At 40.2% G+C, this 23,343-nt stretch overlaps 1 protein-coding gene across 8 annotated transcripts in view; it reads right to left on the bottom strand.

Annotated features, from left to right (window-relative positions):
• Positions 1-642: 642 nt before the first annotated feature.
• Positions 643-23,343, bottom strand: part of LOC104641002 (cadherin-6) — a 111,593-nt gene continuing 88,892 nt past the window's right edge. For 6 of the 8 annotated variants that reach the window (XM_075744862.1, XM_075744865.1, XM_075744859.1 and 3 more), the window contains 5 exons: positions 17,059-17,195; positions 12,345-12,466; positions 11,433-11,550; positions 11,094-11,345; positions 643-7,488 (listed from right to left, as the gene is read on the bottom strand). In XM_075744862.1, coding sequence (XP_075600977.1) covers positions 6,998-7,488; positions 11,094-11,345; positions 11,433-11,550; positions 12,345-12,466; positions 17,059-17,195 — 1,120 coding nt within the window. In that variant the 3' untranslated portion in view covers positions 643-6,997. Of the gene's footprint in view, positions 7,489-9,137; positions 9,252-11,085; positions 11,346-11,432; positions 11,551-12,344; positions 12,467-17,058; positions 17,196-23,343 lie in introns of those variants that run through there. The other 2 variants (XM_075744867.1, XM_075744868.1) reach the window with 2 other exon arrangements.

Below are 23,343 nucleotides of genomic sequence, written 5' to 3'. Positions count from 1 at the left end.
AAACAGTGTCAATTTACTCCTGTGTCTTAAAGTGATTGCAGAATCTTTTTGAAGGCTTATCTTTGTGATAGCGTTGTAAATACAAGCCATGAACTGAGAGAATTAGGAAGAAAAAAAACCAACCAAAGTTAGAAAAAACAATTTATTAAGTAGTATCATATAAATAACTTGTTACAAAAATCAATTTGCAAAAAGGCAAATTCACTCTGTGAAGAAATTGTTGTTCAAATTGGTTCTCATTAAATCCTTAAATTTAATTTCCCCCTGCCCCCCACCCCCAAAAGAGAAGCCAGTACAGTGAACAGGAAATATAAGGGAAAGAGTGCACACTTGCCATCTGACCATCACAAATTGCCCATCCACTCTGCAGAAGAGATAATCATTCCAGCATGGGTCCCTCTGCAAGACAGGGAAGCTTCTAGGTGTAAATCTCCTGGGTGACAAAAATCTTATGGCCCGCAAACGTCCCTCTGTGCTGAGCAGTGACCGGATCCATCTGATGCTGAGGGTCCCTTGGCACAACCAGGGGATGTCATCGTGACAGACTGCGTGGCTGGAGCATGCCAGCAAGTAAATCTTCCCAGGTGGTGGCATCAGTTTCAATTTATGCTTAGAAGTATTTTTAATTAAAAAAAAAAAAAATCAATACCGAAAAGCATTTATTTTAAGGGTTCAAAAATCACAAATCGCAGTAGGAGTTTGCCAGATTGATTTTGCTCAGTAACACAGTTAAGATGCACATAGCATTTATTATAAGGCCTTTCTTTTAAGTTTAATTTTTCAAAGCAATGAAAGTAATCACAGAATTAAAACAGTACAGTGATTCTGAAGAGTTTTATGTGTCAAAATCCAGAACAATTTTGTGTTTGTAGTGTTGTTTCTTTGTCGTGTTCACCTGAATGCTTAATAATTCTATACATTTGTCTCTCTAATAAACACTAAAGTAATAGATCATAGAAAACTAAAAGCTTATAGAAAGTGTCTCCAGGTATATTTACATAAATAGTGCAGTCTCATAGGAAAGGTCAAAAGCCCATGGGAGTGGAAAGGATTTCTCTATATGCTGGACTTATGCCTTGTTTGTCAAATCGACTTTGTGGAAAGAGAAATTCGAAGTTAGCAGCTCCTTTTTTTCTTTTTTTCTTTTTTCTTTTTTTTTCTTTTTTCTTTTTCTTTTTTTTTTTTTCTTTAAAGAAAGCAAAAGACACATGCAGGAAAAAATAGAAGAGCAGGTTCTGTAAAAACTCCTTTGAAATCCAGTAACTCTATGCATATAACATGACAGCGTTGTGGCTTTTAAGTGCCATGGGCCTGCCTTGCATATGACTGATTACCTCCCCCCCGTGCAATTCACTTTCTGTTGTTCTTCCTGAAACTCCCAGTTCTCTGACTCTTGTACTCCCTGTGACCCGAACCACGGCTTTTGGATACCTACTGCTCAATTTTATGATCTGTTCAGGAAAGTGTTTAGTGTGTGACAAATGTGGGTCTGGTCTGAAAAGTATAATATTGCAAAATGATGGGCAGGATCAAGACTGTTTTAGCTATGACAAAATAAAACTACTGAGGGGAGAGAGTGGCATTAAAACACTGCGCTGGCTGCTGTGGATTTTCCCCTCCTTCTGGAGCAATGCTGTAGATGTTAAATAGGCTGTAGATGTTAAATATGCTTTTGTTCCTCTTCTTTAAGTACAGAAACAATCTCTAAGAAAACAAGTCTTTCTGAAGACTAAATTGAAAATAGAAGACTTTGTGGCTTTAACAATTATTGGAGGAGGCCGCTGTTTCAGAGGTCTAGAGGGGTTGAAAGAAAACCCTGCCTGTCACAACTCACAACATAGTTCATACTCATTGGAAGTAGTGTAATGACTGTTAATTTGTCAGCTCTCATTTGACAAGGGAGCTTGGACTGCAGTGTTAATTGAAACACAAATAGGCAGGTGATGGCAGCATCCACTTGGGACGGTCTTCTGAAACGCTTCATGCTCCCTATAGCCAAAGGAAACGTGGAGAGGTTTAGAACAGATGGTGGCAGGAAGAGCTAACACGGTGGTGGTCGCAAAGAGCTACCTGCTCAGAATAACTGTCTGTGATTCACCCTGCAGAATGCCGTCAAGATAGATCTGCTGCAGAAGTATAACATGTTTCACTAATAATCACGACAAAGGGACTTTCTTTCCTAGAGATCTGTGTAGAAATGGCCTGAATTTAATTTGCTTGGTCTGAAAAAGAAGATATCTCTTCCTATCCATGCAAATCTCCCTCTGGCTACTGTAGGAAACCTGGAAGTGTTAAAAGAGCAGGGCCAACAGTGCACAGTCACAACATGGATAAATCTGCTTTTGGAACAAGGCCAGCTTCCAATGTTCATTATTTCCCTTCTTTTTATTCATACTGTACATGTGCAGACGTGCATTCCCAAAGCCATTTCTCCCTGCTCTACTTCTTTATGACTGTTCTGCTTTTTGTGGTGCTACAGATATTGAGTTAGTTGTTTTTTTGTGGGATTGTTTGTTTTGTGACAGAGAAATGGAAATGTTGTGCCTTGTAATGTAGCCTGACACTTCTAAAATTGGATCATTTGAAAGTTGCCTCTCCCATTCATATTTAACAGCTAGGAAATACGTGTCTATAGAATAAAGTAAGACCTGAAAACTAACAAAATAAAAAAGTGGGAAAAATATATCTTAGGACAAATTTAGAAAATATTGGTGTCGGTACAAGTGGAGTAGTGTTCTTTTACCCCATCTTTCCTAGCAATTTTTTTACCACCAATAACTGAAAAAAACAGACAACTTGTTTTTCTCATGGTCAGATGCATCTCCGTCTATGTCAGGATTGGGAATGCATCCCAGTCCTGTGGTACTGTCAGTAGAGCCCTGTGGAAATCCCAAATTCCCTTGTTCAGAGCTCGCTGCAAGTTTCTGCTTCAGCTCTCTTCCAAGCGCTTGTCTATGCAGAGAGGTGTCCTGGCACAGCTGCATTGCAGGCACGTGCTGTCGTGTCCCCCCGTACTGGTGCTGCTCTGGGATAGAATTGCTTTTAACCTGAAGTAATCATTCTTCTGGAGGGAAGTGGAAAAAAAAAATAAAAATCTGGAATAAAGTGACTGTTTTGGCATCTGGGATGATATAGCTATACAAGAAACCTTATTCCATTTCAAGTGTAGAGATGTTATTGTTCTGCAGCAGCAAGGCTGGAACAGTCTGCCATGTAAACATGCCCATTTCATGTTAACTCCACTGAATTCCTTGGTATCTTTTAATAGGTTCCCTGTTGTTAGATCAGATGCTTTTCCAAATTAAAAGTCAACTTCATTGCTCATGTCTCTACCTTCCTTAGCTAAACTTCCTAATAATATTTCTTCTCAAACAAGTGTGTAAGAAAACCAGGCTTAAAACAGCCTTGAAACCCACTTCATAGCCCATAGTCTAACACTTGTTTATCTATAAATGAGAATTCTAGCATTGTGTGAAAGCATTGTTAAATACTCGTTTCCATCATCTAGCATGCTGGCATGCAACAAAGTGCAAAGAAATACTACTGCAAAGTTTTGTATTCACTACAATATGGCACTTTCAATATTTAATATGCAGTACTGATTTTATAAATTGCACTTTGTGGTACTGCCAAGCAAGAAGAAAAGACAGAATTAAACACTTCTTGCTGTGTGAGAGATGCTAAATCTGTCTAATTTGCAGGAAAAAATACACCTTAAAACCTAGATGCATAAATAATAATTTGGATGCAAGTTTACCTTGAATTTTCTTAGAAGAATCCATTTGCTATTCAGGCACCATATTTGTGGTGACATAATATAATTTTATATATGATATATTTACACAACAGGCATGAGTAGCCACTCTCTATTATTTACTGTGTCACTCAATATACAAGATAAAACCAGCTTTCAATTAAAAGAAAAAAGAGCGGGGAAAAAAAACCCTCAAAACCAAACCTCAAATCTTGCGCTTGGACTGCTACTAACAATCACTAAATCGGACAAAATCTCTGTACAAACATAGGAAAGTAGTTACAAGGAGATGAGTGACCCTGTCTTGTTTCTCCACCCCAACGAGTGACTGAGGCAAGGTGACCTGCAGGGTGGCCCGGCCTTTTCAGGGTGCAAGGTCTGTCTTCAGTCCAGCGACGGCGACTCTCTCTTCCCTGTGAGCTGTGGTGGCTTGCAGGGCCAAACGCGTGTGCGGTTCCACAGCCGCCTCTGCCGTCCCCTCCACACACAAACGTGTTTTCTCAGGGTCTGAGGAGGGGAAGGGACAGTTCACTGGCTCCCTCTGGGCATCCAGCTGGACTCTGAGCTTGAGGAGATTTGCTGGAGGCAGCTCCATGCAGTGAAGGGTGAGACGCAGGTGGGTGTTAGGGAGCCATTTGGGGGAGCCCGCTGAGGGGTACGCTGCCTCCACTGACCATACGAGGAGAGCAGCCCCAAGTGAGGGACCTGTGGCAGGTGGTGCTGAGCATCTGCTGCTCCTCCACGGATCTGAAACCCAGATAGTCCCTCCTGTGTGCCAGAGCCAGGTTTTGGACAGGTTGCCTCCTGAATGCTCTGATTTCAAGGAAGCCATGAAGGGCTAGACTTTCAAAGGCTTTTGTCATCTTGAATTACTGAAGAGGCCCTCCGGAGAACATAATAAGGGTCTAGTCATGCCATTGCCGTTGTGATGGGCACGACAGGCTCAGCGATGGAGTCGGGTGCCTCGCTCTACTGGACTGAAGCACCGTGAGAAGCTTCCATCGGGGAGACCAGAGCTCAGCTCCCTTTGGAACTCTGGGTTCCTCTACTCTGACAAACCATCTGATCTACCATGCCAGGCATCTGAAAGCCATGAGCCACCTTGCCCTAAACCTGTAACTGTGCAAAGGTTTTCTTCCCAGTCCCAGCCAGGCACCGCAGTGTGGCCAGCTTGTCCTCTTCACTGTGAGGTGGTTCGCACCCGAAATTATGTCATCATGCTTGTAAAAGTCCAATACTCAGGAATCTTACTGCTCTCTTTATTTAGTCTCTAGGAGTGATGAATTCCAGGGATTAATTTTTAATCCCTTTTAATTTTCTGTTTATTAACTTTTTTTCCCTTCTCTCTCTATTTTTAGAGTAAATTGGAGCTGCTGTTTAGCTTTCAGACTGATTCACTTAGGATTCGGGGGAGGGGGAAAATAGATCCATGCCTGTAATTCTGGTATTAAATACTGTTTCAAAATGAAATAAATGAGATTAGTAATGTATGAGGTATATTTAAAAAAAAATAAATTCCATCTTTCCTTGGCACAGTGCCATGGGTTCTGTCCCTACTTTGGGATGCAGGGTGGCTTTTTGCTCCTGTAATGGGATGTGTCCCATGGCAGCCCCTTCAGGGTTTTTTCCAGATAGCCTCTCCTAGATGGCTTGATTTAAGGAGCAGGAACTGCATGTGTTTGACAAACCAACAGACATATTGAGTGGTGTGCAAGCTGTAAAGAAAATTGTTTTGGCCTGAGACTATGGCATCTTCCCCCACTTCTGGACAAAAATTACTTAGTTTGGCAAAGCAGATAAGCACACGCCTTGTCATTAAAATTTTACCTTTTGGTGAAGTCTTTAACAACCCTGGCTGAGTAGTTTATTTAAAAAAAAAAAAAAAAAAAAGAGTTATAGTTATAAACCCTACTTTTCAGGCCACTGGAATGACAATTGATTCTTGCTTACTTGTGCATTCAGGGCTTGAATTGGGGGAAAAAAACCAAACAACCGAACCATCCAAAAGCACGAGAAATTACTTCCTCTGGCAGAATGCCAGCATTTTCCATCTCTAAAGCATTTTCTAAATGACTTAAATAATACTTGCAACATCCTGATGAGGTAGGCGTTATTTCCGCACTTTACAGATAGCAAAACTGGCCAGTGAGTCAGTCAGGAAGCCACCCTGGGCATCCAGGCAGGGAAGGTCAGGGTAAAAAAACCACTCTTTCCTCCTTTGCAGTTGCTACTTTTGCTCTAATGGGCGGCAGTCACCTTGAGGCTACTACTCCCCTCCCGCCCATGAGAACAGGCAGAATTAGATGGACGTGAAAAGCCCGACTCCCACCTCCCCAGCGCAGCGGCCATCACTGAACTGATGAGCAGGTGGAGGCCGACCATAGCATGGTTATGATTTCCATGATCTAATGATCTAATCTGGAGTTGGGTTAGATGATTTTCCCCATATTACAAGGCAAGTCTGGGTTAGAACTGGGAAACCATCTAAGAATTAGATATTGGGGCTACTGACCACACACACATGCACGCACACACATCTCTCCAGCGATGCTAGGTCAGAAGAATATATACATAGCAGTCAATGAACTATATATATGTGTGTGTTAGTATGATTCAGTGCATTGGGGGCAATGGTGAGTTCTAGAAAAATACTTAGGTTTAAATGACATTAGGCCTTTCTACCCTCCTCATGAGTAAAATGCATGTTTGATGTTTTTTCTCAGCTTAGTCGTATAATAAACCTTCATTCCACCACCACTACTTTTGACTATAATACATAGGGTAAACTAGGGTACCTCATTACATTGGGATGTGCGATACACAATCAACAGAGCAATCGTCTGAGCTGAATAGTCTGAATACAAGTAAAAAGAGCAAGTGAGCTTAAACAGTAATATACTCCAATTTACAGTATAAGCAGAACAAGTAAAAATATTGCTCCCCATCTCATCCTTTTTTTTTTTCCCCTCCACTACTGCCGTGCCTGTAAGATTGGCTTGGTAAACTGGATGCACTAAAAAATAAGAATTTTGCCTCTTGGAAGCTCATAAAATGATACTAGAAAAAGTTTTCTGACAGCTGATCCACACAGACTGCAGTCATTAGACAATTAGAAGGGGTAAAACAGAGAACCCTTTCACACAGCTGTGGAGAAATAGAAAGAAATAGCCACTTCACATATCCCAATGCTGTTTCTGAAAATGAGGAAGGGAAACAAAAATGAACCAAAAAAAAGGCAACATATTAAGAGTCTTTGTCACTGTCCATAGTGCCATACATATCTGCCAGCTTTTTAAACCGAGGCCCCCAGTCACTGAGGTAATCGTAGTCCTGATCTCCGTCCGTAGTCACCGACTCCAAGGAGCTGAGGGACTCAGCCACGGAACCATTACCTTCGTACGCGTAGGTTGCTAACGAGTCATAGGGGGGTGCCGTTGGATCTGTATCGTTTTCCTTTAACCTTTGGTTAATGAAATCTCTGACATCCGTGTTATCTCGCGCTGTTGCAGTCCGCCGTGGCATAAAAAGTGTTTCCGGCACGATATCTCTGCGTAATTTATTATCGTCTATGGCTTCAGGATTCCTCAGTGTGCCGATATCAAACGCCTGGGTGTCTTCCTCTCCACCACCTTCATCATTATAACTGACAATGTTGTCTCTGATGTCTTCTTTGGAAATAATCAAAGGCTCTTTTTTCCGCTGCCGTCTCAGTGCTGCAAACAGCACCACTGTAACTAGAAACAAAAACAACAAGGAGAGAGACAGGGAAAGGTTAATCCCTAACTCCATTAAAACCCAGAAGAAATGCTGCGCCTCTGCTCAAATTCGGCGTTTTAAAAGATGTTTTGCAAAACTGCAAACCTGCACGTCGGGTTTTCAGACTGTGCTTGCTCTGCCTGTGAGTACCTTGGCAGATGAAATGGCGTGGATATGCACTAGAAGAAAGATGTCGAGCTTGTAAGAAGCCAAGTGGAGTGTCTTTTTGTCAGTAGGCACATTTTTACCCAGAGGCATATAGCAATTTTGTTGCCTTAAGAACAGAACTAGTTTCCTGAGAGTTGGGAAGGAAGAAACACTTGCTCTAAAATAAGTAACATCAGATGTTATCTACCTTGAACCCCTGGGACAAGATGCAACTTGTGCTATGGACAAGGCTAGGATCTACTGGGCTAAGGTAAAAGGCTAGCAGAGATGCATTTCAAGATAAGGAAATCTATCCTCTTCCAGAAAAAAGCTTGGAATATGGAGTGGATTTTCAGCCAGCACAAAGTCCAAGTTTATTAACTTCTCTGGCACGTTTTTACAATGCACATGACCTTAAAAAAGTCATGGCTTAAATCTTAGACTGATGAGATATGATAATGGTATTATTTAATCTGCCAAAGGCATGAAATTTCTCAAACAGATAATTTTATGCCTTTCATTCTAAAGTGTGTGTGTGTGTGTATATGTACATATATATTTAATTTTCTTACCAAGGCCCTGATCCAAATTTAAATATGTTTACTCAATAATCATTCCTGGTACTGTTGGAGAAGTGGGCACAGAGTGTGGGAGGAGATATGTTCAACAAGTTATTTCCTTTAGAAGCTAATTTCAGATTTCTAAGCAGGATTCTACCTTAAGGTGGTAAATGGCTGAATATTTACATATGAACAGCAGCAAGGAGCCAGGGTGTATTGCTACTATCACTGTTGCTTTCATAGTCTGAGGTCCACAGTGCCCAGTATTTCAGTGCTGCTGTGCAAACTCTGAGAAAAGACACATCTTGCTGTCTTTAGAGTTCTTTCATAGCAAAGCAAATCAGAAAATGCCTAAACTCATTGATATGAGAGGATAAGGTGGTTCAAAATTATCTTTCATTTCAGCTGTGTTTTCAAAATGGTGTGTGAGTTAAAGCACAGTAACTGTTAAAGACTTTTTTTTCGGCAGTCCCTTCCTCATTTGTCCGAGGACTAAGGGCATCCCCAAAACAAAATTGTAGAACATTGAAATGTCTTTCTTAGCTTCCTTTGACAGACAAAAAGCTGATTTTTTTATTTTTATTTTTAAATTTTGAATTTAAATTATGGGTTGCCCTACAGGATTGCTTAGGGCAAGATGTTATCTGTAGGTGTGCTCAAGCATTTTGTGGAAGAGTTTCCTACTCTTTCTCTCCATTGACTATAGAGGGATCCCGAGAAGACAGGATACAGTAGGAAACCGCTCTAATTCCTGCTGTGTCTTCCTAGATACCTTAGGAATAGTGTGAGTAAGGGAGAACATCTGTTAATATGAGTTGAAAGGAGATAAGTGAGGTGATGAAACTGAAGGAATTAGGAGAAGGGCTGGTTCAGATGATGAAAGCTTCAGGCTCTCACCCTAATGATGAGGATTTACTTACGGTGTCACGTAAAGGTCCTAATCTGAGTGCTGCTGTGCAAAAATGCAGTAAGAGTGAATCCTCTTCCTTTAGAGCATAAAGCTGTGACACTGCATGAGAGGGCTGGGGAAAGGTCTATGTGAGAGAACAGAGATAACTGGAGAAAATTTTGGAGAACTTGAAAAACACAGTGTTGATTTTGAATGGGCTTCTGGAATAGCGATCTGTAGAACGATCTGAGAAAGTGTAGGAATGATAGTTTTCACATGGAAGGGTTGCTGAAGTATCTCATTAACAAAAAAAGTTGTTACACAGAATATGCAAGGATGAGACTTCAATAATTATGTCACACCTCTTATACTTGGGTTTTCTTATTTTATGCTGAACTTGCAGCCAAAAAAACCCCATTAGAAGTTATACGCTAAAGTACATCACCTTTAGTTGCACGTCAGTGTTTAGCAGTATCTGAGGCCTCCTGATAAGCCACTAGACTTACTCAAACTGCAAATAAACCTAGCAATTTACAGGCACTTTTTGTTGCTGCTAAATTTTAAGTTGTGGTTCAGGTCTGCCCAGAGTATTGTTTTTCACTCAGTAGTGGTTGCACATACAAACCCTGCAACCAGCCTGAAAATAGAAAATTATATAGCTGAGTTAATTGAAAATCTGCTTATGGTGCATGGTGGCGTGAGCAGTAATTGACATAAAGTGCTGCTTAGCACACAGAATCAATTATTTTCGATTGACATAAAACAGGAAATCGTTTAATGTCAGATTGATATTAATGAGCACAGTTGTACTAACGAGTGCAAGACTATCTGCAGCATTTGATTTCTTTTTCTGGTAAGGAACTTGATACAAAGTAAGCGCAGTCCTTAGAGGCAAGGATACCATGTTTTGAAAAATGAATTTAATGGTGAATTAAGGGTAAGATTGTTATTGTAGGAATCATTTCTGAAAATGGGATAGTGCTTATTTGGGCAAGCCATGACTATATTGTTAAAGTCTGAGAATCGCAACACAGTCTTTGACTCATCACTGGAGAGGGAAATTTTGTTAATAGTAAAGATCAGGATGATTCTGCAGTGGTGATGAGCATGTCCGAGGAAGTACAACTATGGTAGAAAGAAGTGGAATCACTGAGGAAATATTTTCTCCCTGGCTTGACCCAACTGCTGCAAAATTGGTCTGACTCCCTTCTTTCCTGGCCAGATACTAAAAGTGACTAATAATATCTCCCTGAGAACTGCCTGTACAGTATTGTACAGTTCTCCCCAGACAAATACCCTACAGCTAGCAGCCGAGGGACCAATTGTCTCTGCTGTACAAGAGGGGTGGAACCTGAGTGAGAAGAATGTGAGAGATTTTACAAAATGTCCTTATTTTTATAAAAAAAATAAATGTTGACCACCTGTAAGTGCTGTGGCCAGAGGTCTGTACATTCTCCATACTCAGAATCCAACCTCTTCATATCACGGGTGCCTGAAAGGGGCGACTTTGCAGCTTTTGAGAAAGTGCTTTAGCAGCCACCCCATTTCAGTATCCTTTTCTGGCAGAACAGAAGCACTGAGACTTCTTACTCCTCAGTTTAGACATGGGAAGTTAATTGTTTAAAACTAAGTTATCTGGCCTCCTCCTGTGGTCAACAGAAAGAGACAGACACCTGCAGAGGGAGATCAGTATGGTCCACCTCAGATACTGATAAGGGGATGGGATGCATGTCTCTTCCATTTACAAGAGGGTGGAGCCCAGCTGTCTCCTCTTGCTTGAACATTGCTAACTTTTAGATAACTAAGATTAGATAGGATGTGTTCTATACGCCATATCTGTAGCAGCCCTCAGAGGAGGAAATACAATAATATAAATGCAGGATAAGACAAGGATGCCTTTGCTTTGCTCTTGTCCTAGCCTTGGTATAATCACTTGTGGCAATGCAAAATAACTATGAAAGGAACAAAATGCCTCTGAGCTACTTACCAAGTAATATAATGATACAGAGAAGAATGGCAATAAGAGCCCCAGTGCTAAGACCAGTGGGATGAATCAAGGCTTCTGCATTACAGGACAGCATCTTTCCTCGATGGTCACAAGCACACACTCGAATAGTCACCGTTTCAGTGCTGCTCTGGATAGGGTAGTCATTGTCTGATATTACCACTGGCAAGAAGTAGGTACTCATTTCATGCCGGTTATATCTGGTTTTTCGGGTGAAAATCCCTGCTGTGTTGTCTGGAAACACAAAGCACACATTAAATCTTCATCTGAAGACTGAAAGCAGGGATGAGATAATAAAGAAAAGTCTTGCTAGAAATTCACCTCTGTTGTCCTGTAGTGTAAAGTTTGAGCTGCTGGCTGCCTCGGGAGCTAAGGAGAATGAAAACTGATGTCCACTGTAAGAGTCATCTTTATCAACAGCACTTAATGTTTGTATCAGCTGAAACAATAAGAAAAAAATTATCTTCAAAGTCAGTGGACCTTATGCTTATTTATGTACTCTAGGATTGTAAAGCAATCTTATTGCATTAATTTTTTTCTTCTGCTTTAAGGCAGCTGATGCTGCTATGGTGAGCTTAAGAAAAGTGATCCATGTGCTGCTCTTTAGGATCACCATGCTATTGTATCCCATTCCATCAGCCAGTAACATAATGAATTTGAAAGCTGGCAGGAAAATCATGTTGAATTCAAGCGCAGACTTGGGTTGATGCCACTCCAGACACGTACAAAACCTTTGCATGTGACAAGTAATAGAGATGAAAGGTGAGACAGTCCAAGCTGACTGTGTATTTATCTACTGAAATCTCATGTCACAGGAATTGTTTGGCTGAATCTTCCAAATTATCTGCTACTTTGAACCATTTAGTAATAGGACTGGTAGAGTGAGAATTACCTGGCAGGAAATAGTTCTATAACAGACAGGACCTGTGACAGTTACGGACCTGAAACTGTTTTTAAAGGAGACAGTGGAGATGCCTGAATAAGGCAGAGAATCATAGAATGAAAATGAATCAGGGATAACTAGGTGCAGTACAGAAAACAACAGCGTAAAACATACCGTCACGTTAGCTGCAAGAATACTAAGTGTAATCAGATACTGTGCAGCCACTGTTTAGCTTAATTTTGCAAAACCGACAGTTTGATGCAATGCAAAGTGTACCTCTTGATGAGGTGTTGCAAGTAGCAAAACTCAATTAATTTGGAATGTTTTCTTAGTACAAGCAGACAACACACCTGTTCTGCCTTTGCATTTTCACAGACGAAAGTCTCGTAAAACATGGCAAACTCTGGAGCATTGTCATTTACATCCAAAACCTTAATGAACACTGGGACACGGCTGCTTTGTTTTGGGTTGTCTGAAATGATAAAATCAGAAAGGATAGAGATTTTATTTAGCCCAGTTACTGACTCAGTGCAGGGGAAGAAAAGGACAGGCTTAGGGGCTCATGGCCTTAATTCTTCTCACTCACAACGCTCCACTTACATTCTGTTGATTTCTGGGGAATGCATTATGGGGTGAATTCCACAAAATCATGCTGTGTTATCATTATTCTGATTCTGTGTAAGCTATACAGTTACGGTTGGATAGGAGTCCAGGATGTACAAATTCTTTGGGACACTCCAGGTATGATTATGAATGTAAGATACATATATAAATATAATACTGGAATTAAATTAAATCAAATCTATTTATTAACCTCACTGATACAGTATGGTAGCAACAAAGTTTCTAGAACATATTCCCTTCCCTAAGTCTGGAACTGGACGACGGGAGAGTCATGAAGACGTGATTGAGTGGGTTTTTTCCTCCCTTCCGTTATATTTGATATTCTGTCCCCTACAAATCTCATGACAAACTTCCTTAAGCTACCATGATTACCATTATGTTATATAAATAGTAACTGCGGCTGTGATCACAAATACATTCTAATCTCTCATGAATTGATTTGGCTGATATTCTAGAGTTAACACTAAAATGTATCAGCTGAAAAAAATAAGCAGTATATAGAATCTGCAGATCCCCATATGTAAACCTGTTTTTTTCCCTATAAGGACTGTATAGTGCCAAGAGAATGAATTTGACAAGGATATTCCTGAGCATAAAATACTGATGAAAATATCGTCATCTTTCTAGATAAAAATGAAAACATTTGGAAATGCACCACATTGTATAGAACATTCCTTTTCCTCTTGGGAGGAGACAGGCTTTAGTCATGAAGACATGCAAAATAAGGAAGAAAGGCAACAGGCAGCAACCTTGCCTAGGAGCCATGAGAGATGAAATAGGCAAGATTCTGAGGCAAAAAGTCACATCATAACAACCATCATCTCCTAAAAGGTACAAGACCTGCCCAGAAACCAACTTGTCATCACCGGTCAAAACAAAACCAAGAGAGATTGATCTGTGTCCTTTGTGCTCCATATCACACACAGCATGATCTAGGCCAGCTCACCCAGACATACCCACCTCAGTGCCTGGGACTATGTGGGTGTGGGAATGTGAGAGAGTGAAATCTATGAAGGAAGGAATGTGATTGAAATTAGTTTCTTTTAAAATAAACACCTTTCCCCTCCCTTTCATGAGGGCTCATACAGAGTTTTGCTATGTTAATTTCCTACGTGTGTTAATATAGTTTATTAATACATTTTAACCTATGATGCAAGTGAAAAAAATAGTGCAATAAAATATAGCAGATCTAAGACTCTGTATGCTTCTACAAGCATTCATTATGGTAGCTTGTTGAGTTAGGCTTTAATACAAGTCCTATTACGGTGTTTATCATACTTTTATAAATTCAAAAATGCCTTCTCCAACATTGGCACTGTATATTTTTATTACAGAGCTCAGTCACTTGGACAAAATATTGTGCTTTAAAGCTCCACAGTCCCATTGAAGTTAATATGATTCCATTAGGCATAAACCGCTTTCTAATATGAATCATTGGGCTAAATTCATTCAGTGTATAAAATAACAGTTTATGTATAATATAGACTAGGTTGAATTCTATGCTAAAATATATCAATACAAATGTTGAATTTTTATAATAGACAGAAATAAGAGGCACTCATTTGAAGTCGCAGGACTATTGGCAAGACTATTTTATAAGGGCATACTTTTCTAACCAATACATGCTAATATATTGGCAAATGTGTTTCTTTTCCTCTCAAGGATTATAATTGTTTTCTTTCCTGCTTTTTGAACCATGAACTACATATTTTCATTTTACTTCTAGGTGCTTAAGAGTCTCAGAATTTCAAATGAAACTGTAATAAATAGGAACTTTGCAAAAACTCTATGCTTTATGGACATGGGCCTTTTTTCTGATTTAATGGAAATGTAAGTTGAAATATACGTATACATCTTAAAGTCTTTTTTTATCATCTTTCAAATTATTTTTGCAGATTAATTGGTGCAGGTTAATTTGTTTGCATTACCCCTCAATTACTGCTGGGCTCCATCTCCAAAAAAAAGCTCCACAGACTCAATGAAGTGCTTAAATTTATTCATCTCTGTAGTGGTATGTTCTCTGTTGAGCCAGCAACCAAACTGTTAAAGTTTTGGGTTTTGGTTTTGGTTTGTTGGTTTTTTTCTGAATACAGTCTTAAAGTCCTGCCAATGCTTGATTTACCCTTAAGTGTTAAGTAAAGAACATTTTAAAATACTCTGGGAATTCTCTCCAGTAAATCATCTGTAATTCTGCAGCTGTGAATCAGTAGCCCTGTGTACTGAGTTTGATTGCCACTTTATCTTCTGACCATGGCATATGTACTGACCCAGTGTTTCACCAACTATTTGCTTGAAACATTCACAGCATGATTCTCTGGGCTGCTGAGCAACTGCAGCTCATACTGGTGAAAAAGAAGAACATTCAAAAATGGAGCTACCTAAACTTACTGACAATTTTAGATGAAGGCAAAACAAATTCCGTATTTTAATTTTTTTTTTCTACTGTAAAATGAAATCAAGAACAGTCATCACTGAAAGGTGTTTCTCTTTATGACTTTATCTTTTTTTGTATTTATTTACCTTTTTTTATATCAAAGGGAGCACCCATCAATCTGAATGCGCATCCTGCCTGTGACTTGATTCGATATTTCTTTTAGATTACTTCAGTGAAATATACCTGGAGTCCGATGTGATGCAATGCCACTGATAGCAATCAGTGATTAGCTGGAATTTAGTGGAATGGGACTTTAGCTAGCCTTGCTAGAAATTACCGGGTTTAACTAGGAGCATTAAGAGGTGCTTTCCAGTCTACTCACTTGAGACTAAAATTAGTGAGGTAGCCTGGATCAGACCAGGGCTTGTTTGAACAGTAGCTGCATTTCAGCCAAGAAAATTGCCTTTGGAAGGCATTGAGCCCAGTTATGCCAAATTTGGTCTAGGCTCAGTGAAGTACAGCCTGGGAAGTAGCTTGTTGCAGCCTGGAAGGACTCAGACTAAAGCAGAATGGTAATTAAGACAGAAGCCTTTGTCAGACACAAAAGGTTTAGTTGAGAGTGTTTGGGTCAGTAGAAGGTCTGTCCTTAGGGGAGGAGGCAAAGAATTAAATGAGTATTTCATATAGATGCTAAGTTGGTTTTCACTTATTGTACCGTTTTCTATACTGTATATTATTTCATCTCCTTTGGGATCAATACAAGTGTTCTTCCTAAATGCTATTGCTAGTCTTTTTACTTTTCAGGTGTTTATTTTTCCTCTGAGCTCCTCCTCTACCCAGGAGCTCAGTCTGTAGTGTACAACTCTTGACCCTAGATCACTCCTTCAAAACTTAACTGGATCACAAACACCTGACTAACAGGCAGCCAGAAGTCAGTGTTTGGTATGCTGAAACCACATAGCTAGCATTAAAAGGTGAAAGCTTTCAAGAGAGGGACAAAACTATTAAGAAACATCATTCCTGTAAGCTTTACCCCAGTACTCTTTTACATAACCCCATCTGCTTGCCTCAATAGCATTGTTTCACATCAGTTTTAAGTTTTAAAAAGACCTAGAGAATAAAGAAAGCTGGAGTCAAGTACTCCTTAGTTATACTCTCCTCACCATTCAGCAGCTGATTGAGCCATATACACATACACACAACATAAGAAAGTAGAACTTATATTGTCTCAGATTGTTTAAAAAATAAAATAGCCATTTAGCCTTTATGTTGCACAAAGACTTTGTGATGGTCATAGAAGTGGTGTTTATATTAGATCTATCTACCATCCTACCGTGCTTCACAATCGTAGGCACTGTGATGCTGCAAAAGTGAATAGAATTTAATTTGCTGCTACTTCACCATGTCACATGCTTATAGTTAATGTATTAAAATAAAGACGATTGTTTATTAAGGTCACCGCGGATACATGTCCTTATCTAGATCCCTGGCATTTCAGCTCCTAAAATGATTATGACTGGTATCACAAGATTACATCTTCTGAGCAATCCTAAACTAAGTGACAGACTGATTTGTAACTATGCCTCGTAATTTCAAAGGATGCTAAAGAAGTTAAAAATGGAAATCCTTAAACCAGATTAAGATCTGGGTACCTCACTCAGCTCGGCCACCTTAGTCTTACTCGAAAACATCCAGCCTGTGCTATATTCAGTCTGGATCAGACTGAATTAAGCCATGGAATGCAGTTTGGCTTTAAACCATCTTTCTTGCTGCATACCAACTTCAGAATTCAATAATCATGTTCAAAATTAAAAATGGCTATTACTGATTAGAAAACGCAGAGTTGTTACCTTTCCTCCCTGCTCAGCTAAGTTACCTCTTCATGAACTGTGTTCCTAAGTAAACATAAAACTGCAGACCACCTCTCGCAGAGTTTCCACTTCTTCATTAGTATTGAGTGGACTATCCATATAACCTGACATCTGCCCAGCCGCGCTTTCCACACGCTCAGCTAGAAGCTAAATTCATTACATCAGGGACAGCAGTGGTATTTAGCTTTGACTTACTGATCTCTGCTGCTATTACTGTAATATTGTGCCATAGCAGTGTTTCCCGGTCAAGGGTTTTTGAAGTAAATATCGAACCATTTCCTGAATTGATGTTGAATACTCTGTCCATATCAGTGTGTCGATCTACAGAATACCTGCAAATACAGAGACAGGGGTTAGGAGAATGCTTTCCTTGTAATTCCTATGTTCTTAAACCATTTTCTAAGAGTAGACATCAAACAGTGAGTAAATGGGGTTGACTTTTGTTTTCAGCACAGGCTTCAGAGTCTTTATACATTCACACAAAGAGCTAGTTCTGAGCTACTGGATAATGACGCATTGGAGGTTTGATTTAGAAGGTGGAGCATTGTCACTGAATAAATGAATTACTGCAGAATTTACATACCTCTGAGAATCATCAAAGCTTTGTTTTTAGTGAGAAATGTGAAGTCTGTGTCCTGAAAGATATGAAGTTTATTTTAAGGCTAAGTTGGCTTTCCCATTACAAACCCCTCTCTTTATGGTTTGATATCTCAACTGTTCCAAATAATTTCTGATGTAAAATTTGACAGCTGGGGTGTATGTCTCCGTTTCATTTCCCAGCATTTGAAAAGACTGTCCCCCAAAAACAAGTCATCACAGAACCGAGATTCATTATTCCACAGTACGTATCACATAAAGGTTTGCTGTAATTCATTATAGCTAACATGCTCAGCTCTGCTTGATGGTATCTAGATGTGAAAATGAACGCTAACAAGCTCTGGAGGAGCTCAGAGTCTAAATAAGGATTCAAATTTTCAGTCTGATCTTTCACTTCTGCTGCTGAACTAAATCCAACTTTAAAAGCAGAACTCTCCAGTTCACAGGAGAGGGTGCTACCACCCTGATACAAATGCTGTGACTTGGTTTTGTGTCTCATGAAGAGAAAATTCTCGCATAAATTATGGAGGTCTTGATGGAAATATGGGTCTGATATTGCTACAGCAAGAATACAGTTGCATTATTCTGCTCTTATTTCAAGCCTGAAAGCGTGCTGATGTACAGTGCAGGACCCAGCGTGCTCCCTTGGTCCCCTTGCAGGTCATGTCGATGGAGACAAGGCAGCTCCTGCCGTCCCTTGTGTCCAGGCAAGGACAAAGATACGGCTGAGCTGGTATGCAGTCAGATGAAAACTGGGCCAGGAGAATGACTGGCAGAGTTTACTGCTGCTACAGAACTGAGGGACATGCAGAGGGTGAAGAAAAATTTCCGTTCCTTGCTCTGCCCTAGGAGCAGCTGTGTGACAAGTCCCTTATTCTGCACAGATTTCCCAGTGCCTGTGCAGTGTCCCTTAACTTCTGAGAAACATCATGCGTGGAAGAAGGAGGGGATAGAAGAGTCCGGTTGAAACATGTGATTCTGACAAAGGTTTAAAATGAACTAACTTGCTAACTGCATTTTTGTTTCTTCTTTGCAAGTAAAAAGATGGGATATAATACCCACAGCAAATTAGGCTGCTTTTATTCTAAAATGGGAATTTTAGTGTAGCCTACCTTCCTAAACAAAACTATAGCAAGTACTAATTATTTTCAATATATTGTTTTTCTTTTTCCACATTAAATTCCTCTGGAAACAACCACATGAGATTCAAAGGTACTCGCACAGCTAACTTTTTTTGGTGGGATTTGCATAGCCACACTATGCTAGTTTTTCAGGAGTTGATTTAGTTTTTATTTGTTGCTGTCATTTGACTAATAGTACCGCAATTTCAGCTGCAGGCAGTCAGCTGTGGTGTCACTAACCTAGTTCCTTTATGCAGCAGCATAACGTTACCATCAGCTTGAAAAGAGTACGTGAAAAGGTATGTAATAGGCAGCGCTGACTGATGGGACAGCTCCAGCAAGCCGTGTTGTTTTGTCCAAATCTAAATAGTACATGTGAATTTGTTGACTTAGCTGAAATGTTTGATGGAAACAAGTTTATACAAACCGGTCTGACTCTCTTATATTTTGACAAAGTAAGTACTTGATATGGTAAACATTTCATTTTAACTTTCATTCATTCAGGCTTTTATATGATATTATGTTGGTATTTTGTGAATTCAATTATTTTTCAGATATTTTGTAGCTCATTTCCTTATCTTTCAGCTGAAATACTTTGGTATTTCCATTTCACAGTAAATCTAGATTCTGCATTCCTATTTGAAATGAAATATCAGGATTTGCCATAGATTAGCTGTTCCAGCCAACTGTAATACTGTGGTTCAGGCTCTTATTCAGCAAAATATTTAAGTAAGCAACTAGGTTTAGGCATGAGTTGTCCAATTGTTGGGCTCTTTTTCTTCAATTATGCTTTCACTCATGCTTCACATTATGAATGGACTTAAAATATCTTGCTGCCTTAGCACATTTTAATGCCTTGGCATTAAAATAATCGCTATCATTAATTTGTAAGATTTCCCAAATTCAATCTGTGGTACAGTATCTGGAAGAAAAAAAAAAAAAAATGTTCTGGACTTTTTCTAATGTTACCAGAGCTGTAACATTGAGGACTTTTTCAAGATATTAAGAATTTTAAAATATAAGTCCTTGTAAAACCATATGTATATTCAGTCATTTGTACAGTGGAACGTTAAACTCACAAAAAACCCCCCCCAAAAACCAAACCTGAGAACAGCTTCTCAATGAAATGTTAATTTTATTTCTTCATATTCAAAAGAAAATACATACAAGGTCAATACAGTTAAAGTATATTCGAATTATACCATTAACCCCGGTCTAGAAGGATGATTTTAATAAGCTAGACTGTCACTTCTGTTTCTCAGTTTGTATAATTCAGTCTCTTTTGATCAAGGACTGTTATTTATGTTGAGCTGGTGATGATTCTGACTTATGGATCATAACCTAGTAAGAATTAAGCAGACATCATCAAGCTCATTTTTGCATTTATTTAATGAAATTACTGGTGCGTATTTGTCAGATTTCAGGACTTCATCCCTTTCAAACCTTGAGGAATTGACAAGCCAGGAAGTTAAAAGGTATCTATGTAGATTCCAGTCTCTCCTTGCACGTAACAGGAAAAAGGGGAGGGTGAAAGAGAGAATCTAACACATGCAAATATGTTGCCAGTAAAATACACAAACAAAATTAAGCCTTACATTTGTTTGCAGATCATTTTCATCTGGGATACTTTAGTAAATCAAATCACAGCAGGGAGACAGTTCCAGTGACTGATGAACTTCATTATGCCTCTGAGGAGTTACTATAGCAAAAAAACTCAACTAGCAATTTAAAAAGATCTGATGTACAATACAGCAGTGCCAGTTGCAGCATTATTTTTTTCAGTATGCAGCGGTTCGTAATATTTCTGTTTAGATCAAGCACAAGCAGACCGCAAAACTTTTTTTTAAAGCACAGCTGGTCAATGGAGTGTTACTCAGGAGTTTATTAATGTTGCTACACATGGATGCATATTCAAATACAGCCAAACATATTTTTGTGTATTTTTGTATTTTCTTAATGTCATGTCACAGCAAAGCTTATTTATAAGGGCTGGACTGATGAAACGTAGCTCTACCTACACACAGGTCGTGCACGATTATGCACTCTTACAACCAGGGCAGATATCCACTTCAGAGTTTGCTATTGCTTCATTGTCTTCTGACGTTCAGCAGCTTGCTGTCTAATGTAACTGCAAGTCAGGAAGATTTGTGGGTCAGGAAGGGATGTGTGTGTGAATTTTTCATAATGCATTTTCATAATGATATTGTGAAGGTTTCCTTTAATGGAAGATCAAAGGGGCTTTCATCTAACAGAGTTAGGGCTCAGTTTGTTTAAAAAGAGAAATCTTTGCTCAAGTAGAGGAGAAAATGGAAGGTTTTCATTGTAATATCAAGTGTCTAAAGATTTTATTTTTAACCGTCAAGAAAAATTGACAAGCAAGTGACAAGTCATATATATACAGTCTAATTGCATCTTCCCTGAAGCTCAGAGTGAAAATTGGATTTAGCATCTCTATTGCACGATGGAAAAAAAATAAAAATCACCCTGTCAAAAAGATGCAGACTCAACCCATGCCCCTAAATTCTAGGAGATATTCAAGATATTAGCACCATAAAATTACATTTATTACAAGCTAACATCTCTCAGGCTACTGCTCTCTGCTGATTTCCTTCCCCTCTTGCTGATTTCATGTTTCTTCTTGCTGTGTTTATTTCTATTACTCTAACCTCTTCCTCATTTTTCTTTTTCTTCTCCTTTCACCTTGATTGTTTCATGCTATTAGAATCTAAAGGAGACAAGTTTTCTGCTGCACTGCATCCATTTTGACACGTCTGCTAAATTTTGCTCAATAATTATCTGATACTTCAATATGCAAAGTATACTGTATTAAAGAACTGCCCTTTGAAAGATAGGTAAGTTTTAGCACACACATTCGATTAATAGAAAAGAGTCAGTAGGCAGTACTCAACAATGAACAGCATAATCCCTATCCACTGTAAATCACTTATAATTAGGAGCTGGTGCTGGTGTGAAATGCAAATGGTTGTAGTTATCACCACAGGGAAGTAGAGGGAAGCAGGGAAGCGCTCCCCTCACTCTCCAGTGCCATTCGATACAAAAAAGTGGGTTCATATGAAGACTGGAAGGGGCCTGGGTATCACCCCAACCAATTGTGCATCTTCGTGCTAGCACACCCATGAAGACATGCTATAGAAAGGGTTTATTCTGTCCCTGTGCTTCACCAATATGTCAGCAAAACATTATGTTGCTTTTTACATTACTATGCTCTGCTAGTCCAGAATTCCATATAATTGTTGTATATCATGATAGAAATTAAAAAGAAGAGCTGGTGAAGAGGGCTTTAAACTAAAGTTGCTGGGGGAGGGGAATCTCAATCCATCCCACTCCTACCAGCTGGATGCCAGTGCCAGCAATAGATGCCCGGAGAAGGATCACAGGTCAGCAGGAGAGCACCCAAAGTGCTGCCCAAAGGAATTCCAGCCACTCCAGCCAGTCAGTCAGCGTCATCGGGGGCCCAACTGAAATGCCTCTATGCAAACGTATGTAGCATGGGGAATAAACAAGAGGAGCTGGAGATGTGTGCACGCCTGCAGGGCTGTGATCTTATTGGCATCATGGACTTGTGGTGGGATGGCTGCTATGACTGGAGTGTTGGAATGGAAGGATGCAGGCTCTTTAGGAAGGACAGGCAGGGGAGATGAGGAGGGGGTGTCACCCTCTTGGTCAATGACCAGCTGGTGTGCATGGAGCTCCACCTGGGGATGGGTGAGGAGTTGACCAAAAGCTTATGGGTCAGGATTAAAGGGAGGGCAGAAGCAAGGGACATGATAGTGGGGGTCTGCTGCAGGCCACCTGACCAGGAAGACTAAGCGGATGAGGCCCTCTCTATAGACAGATAGGAGCAGCCTCACGTTCACAGGCCCTGGTCCTCATGGGGGACTTCAATCACCCCAATATCTGTTGGAGGGAGAACACAGCAGGGCAGAAGCAATCCAGGAGGTTCCTGGAATGCGTTGATGATAACTTCCTTTTCCAAGTGATAGAGGAGCCAACGAGGAGAGGTGCCATGCTGGACCTTGTTCTCACCAACAAGGAGGGGCTGGTGGGGAATGTGAAGGTCAAGGGCAGCCTTGGCTGCAGTGACCATGAGATGATGGAGTTCAAGATCCTCAGGGCAGCGAGAAGGGTTCACAGCAAGCTCACTAGCCTGGACTTCAGGAGAGCAGACTTTGGCCTCTTCAGGGATCTGCTTGGTAGAGTACCATGGGACAGAGGCCTGGAGGGAAGGGGAGCCCAAGAATGCTGGTTAGTAGTCAAGGATGACCTCCTCCAGGCTCAGGAGCAATGCATTCCAGCAAAGAGGAAGTCAGGCAAAAATGCCAGGAGGCCTGCATAGATGAACAAGGAGCTCTTGGACAAAGCTCAAACACAAAAAGGAAGCCTACAGGGGCTGGAAGCAAGGGCAGGTAGCCTAGGAGGAATGCAGAGAACTGGGATCACATCAGGAAAGCTAAAGCCCTGATAGAATTAAATCTGGCCAGGGATGTCAAGGGCAACAAGAAAAGCTTCTATGGGTACGTCAGTGATAAAAGGAAGATTAGGGAAAATGTGGGCCCTCTTCGGGGGAAAACAGGAGACCTGGTTACCCAGGATACAGAGAAGGCTGAGGTACTCAACAACTTTTTTCCCTCATTCTTCACCAGCAAGTGCTCTAGCCAGACTGACCAAGTCGCAGAAGGCAAAGGCAGGGACTGGGAGGATGAAGAACCACCCACTGTAGCAGAAGATGAAGTTCGAGAAT

This window comes from Balearica regulorum, chromosome 2 (assembly GCF_011004875.1).
Source record: "Balearica regulorum gibbericeps isolate bBalReg1 chromosome 2, bBalReg1.pri, whole genome shotgun sequence".
Classification (NCBI taxonomy): Eukaryota; Metazoa; Chordata; class Aves; order Gruiformes; family Gruidae; genus Balearica; species Balearica regulorum.
The sequence above is the reverse complement of the archived record's forward strand: the minus strand, read 5'-3'. Positions and strand labels throughout refer to the sequence as shown.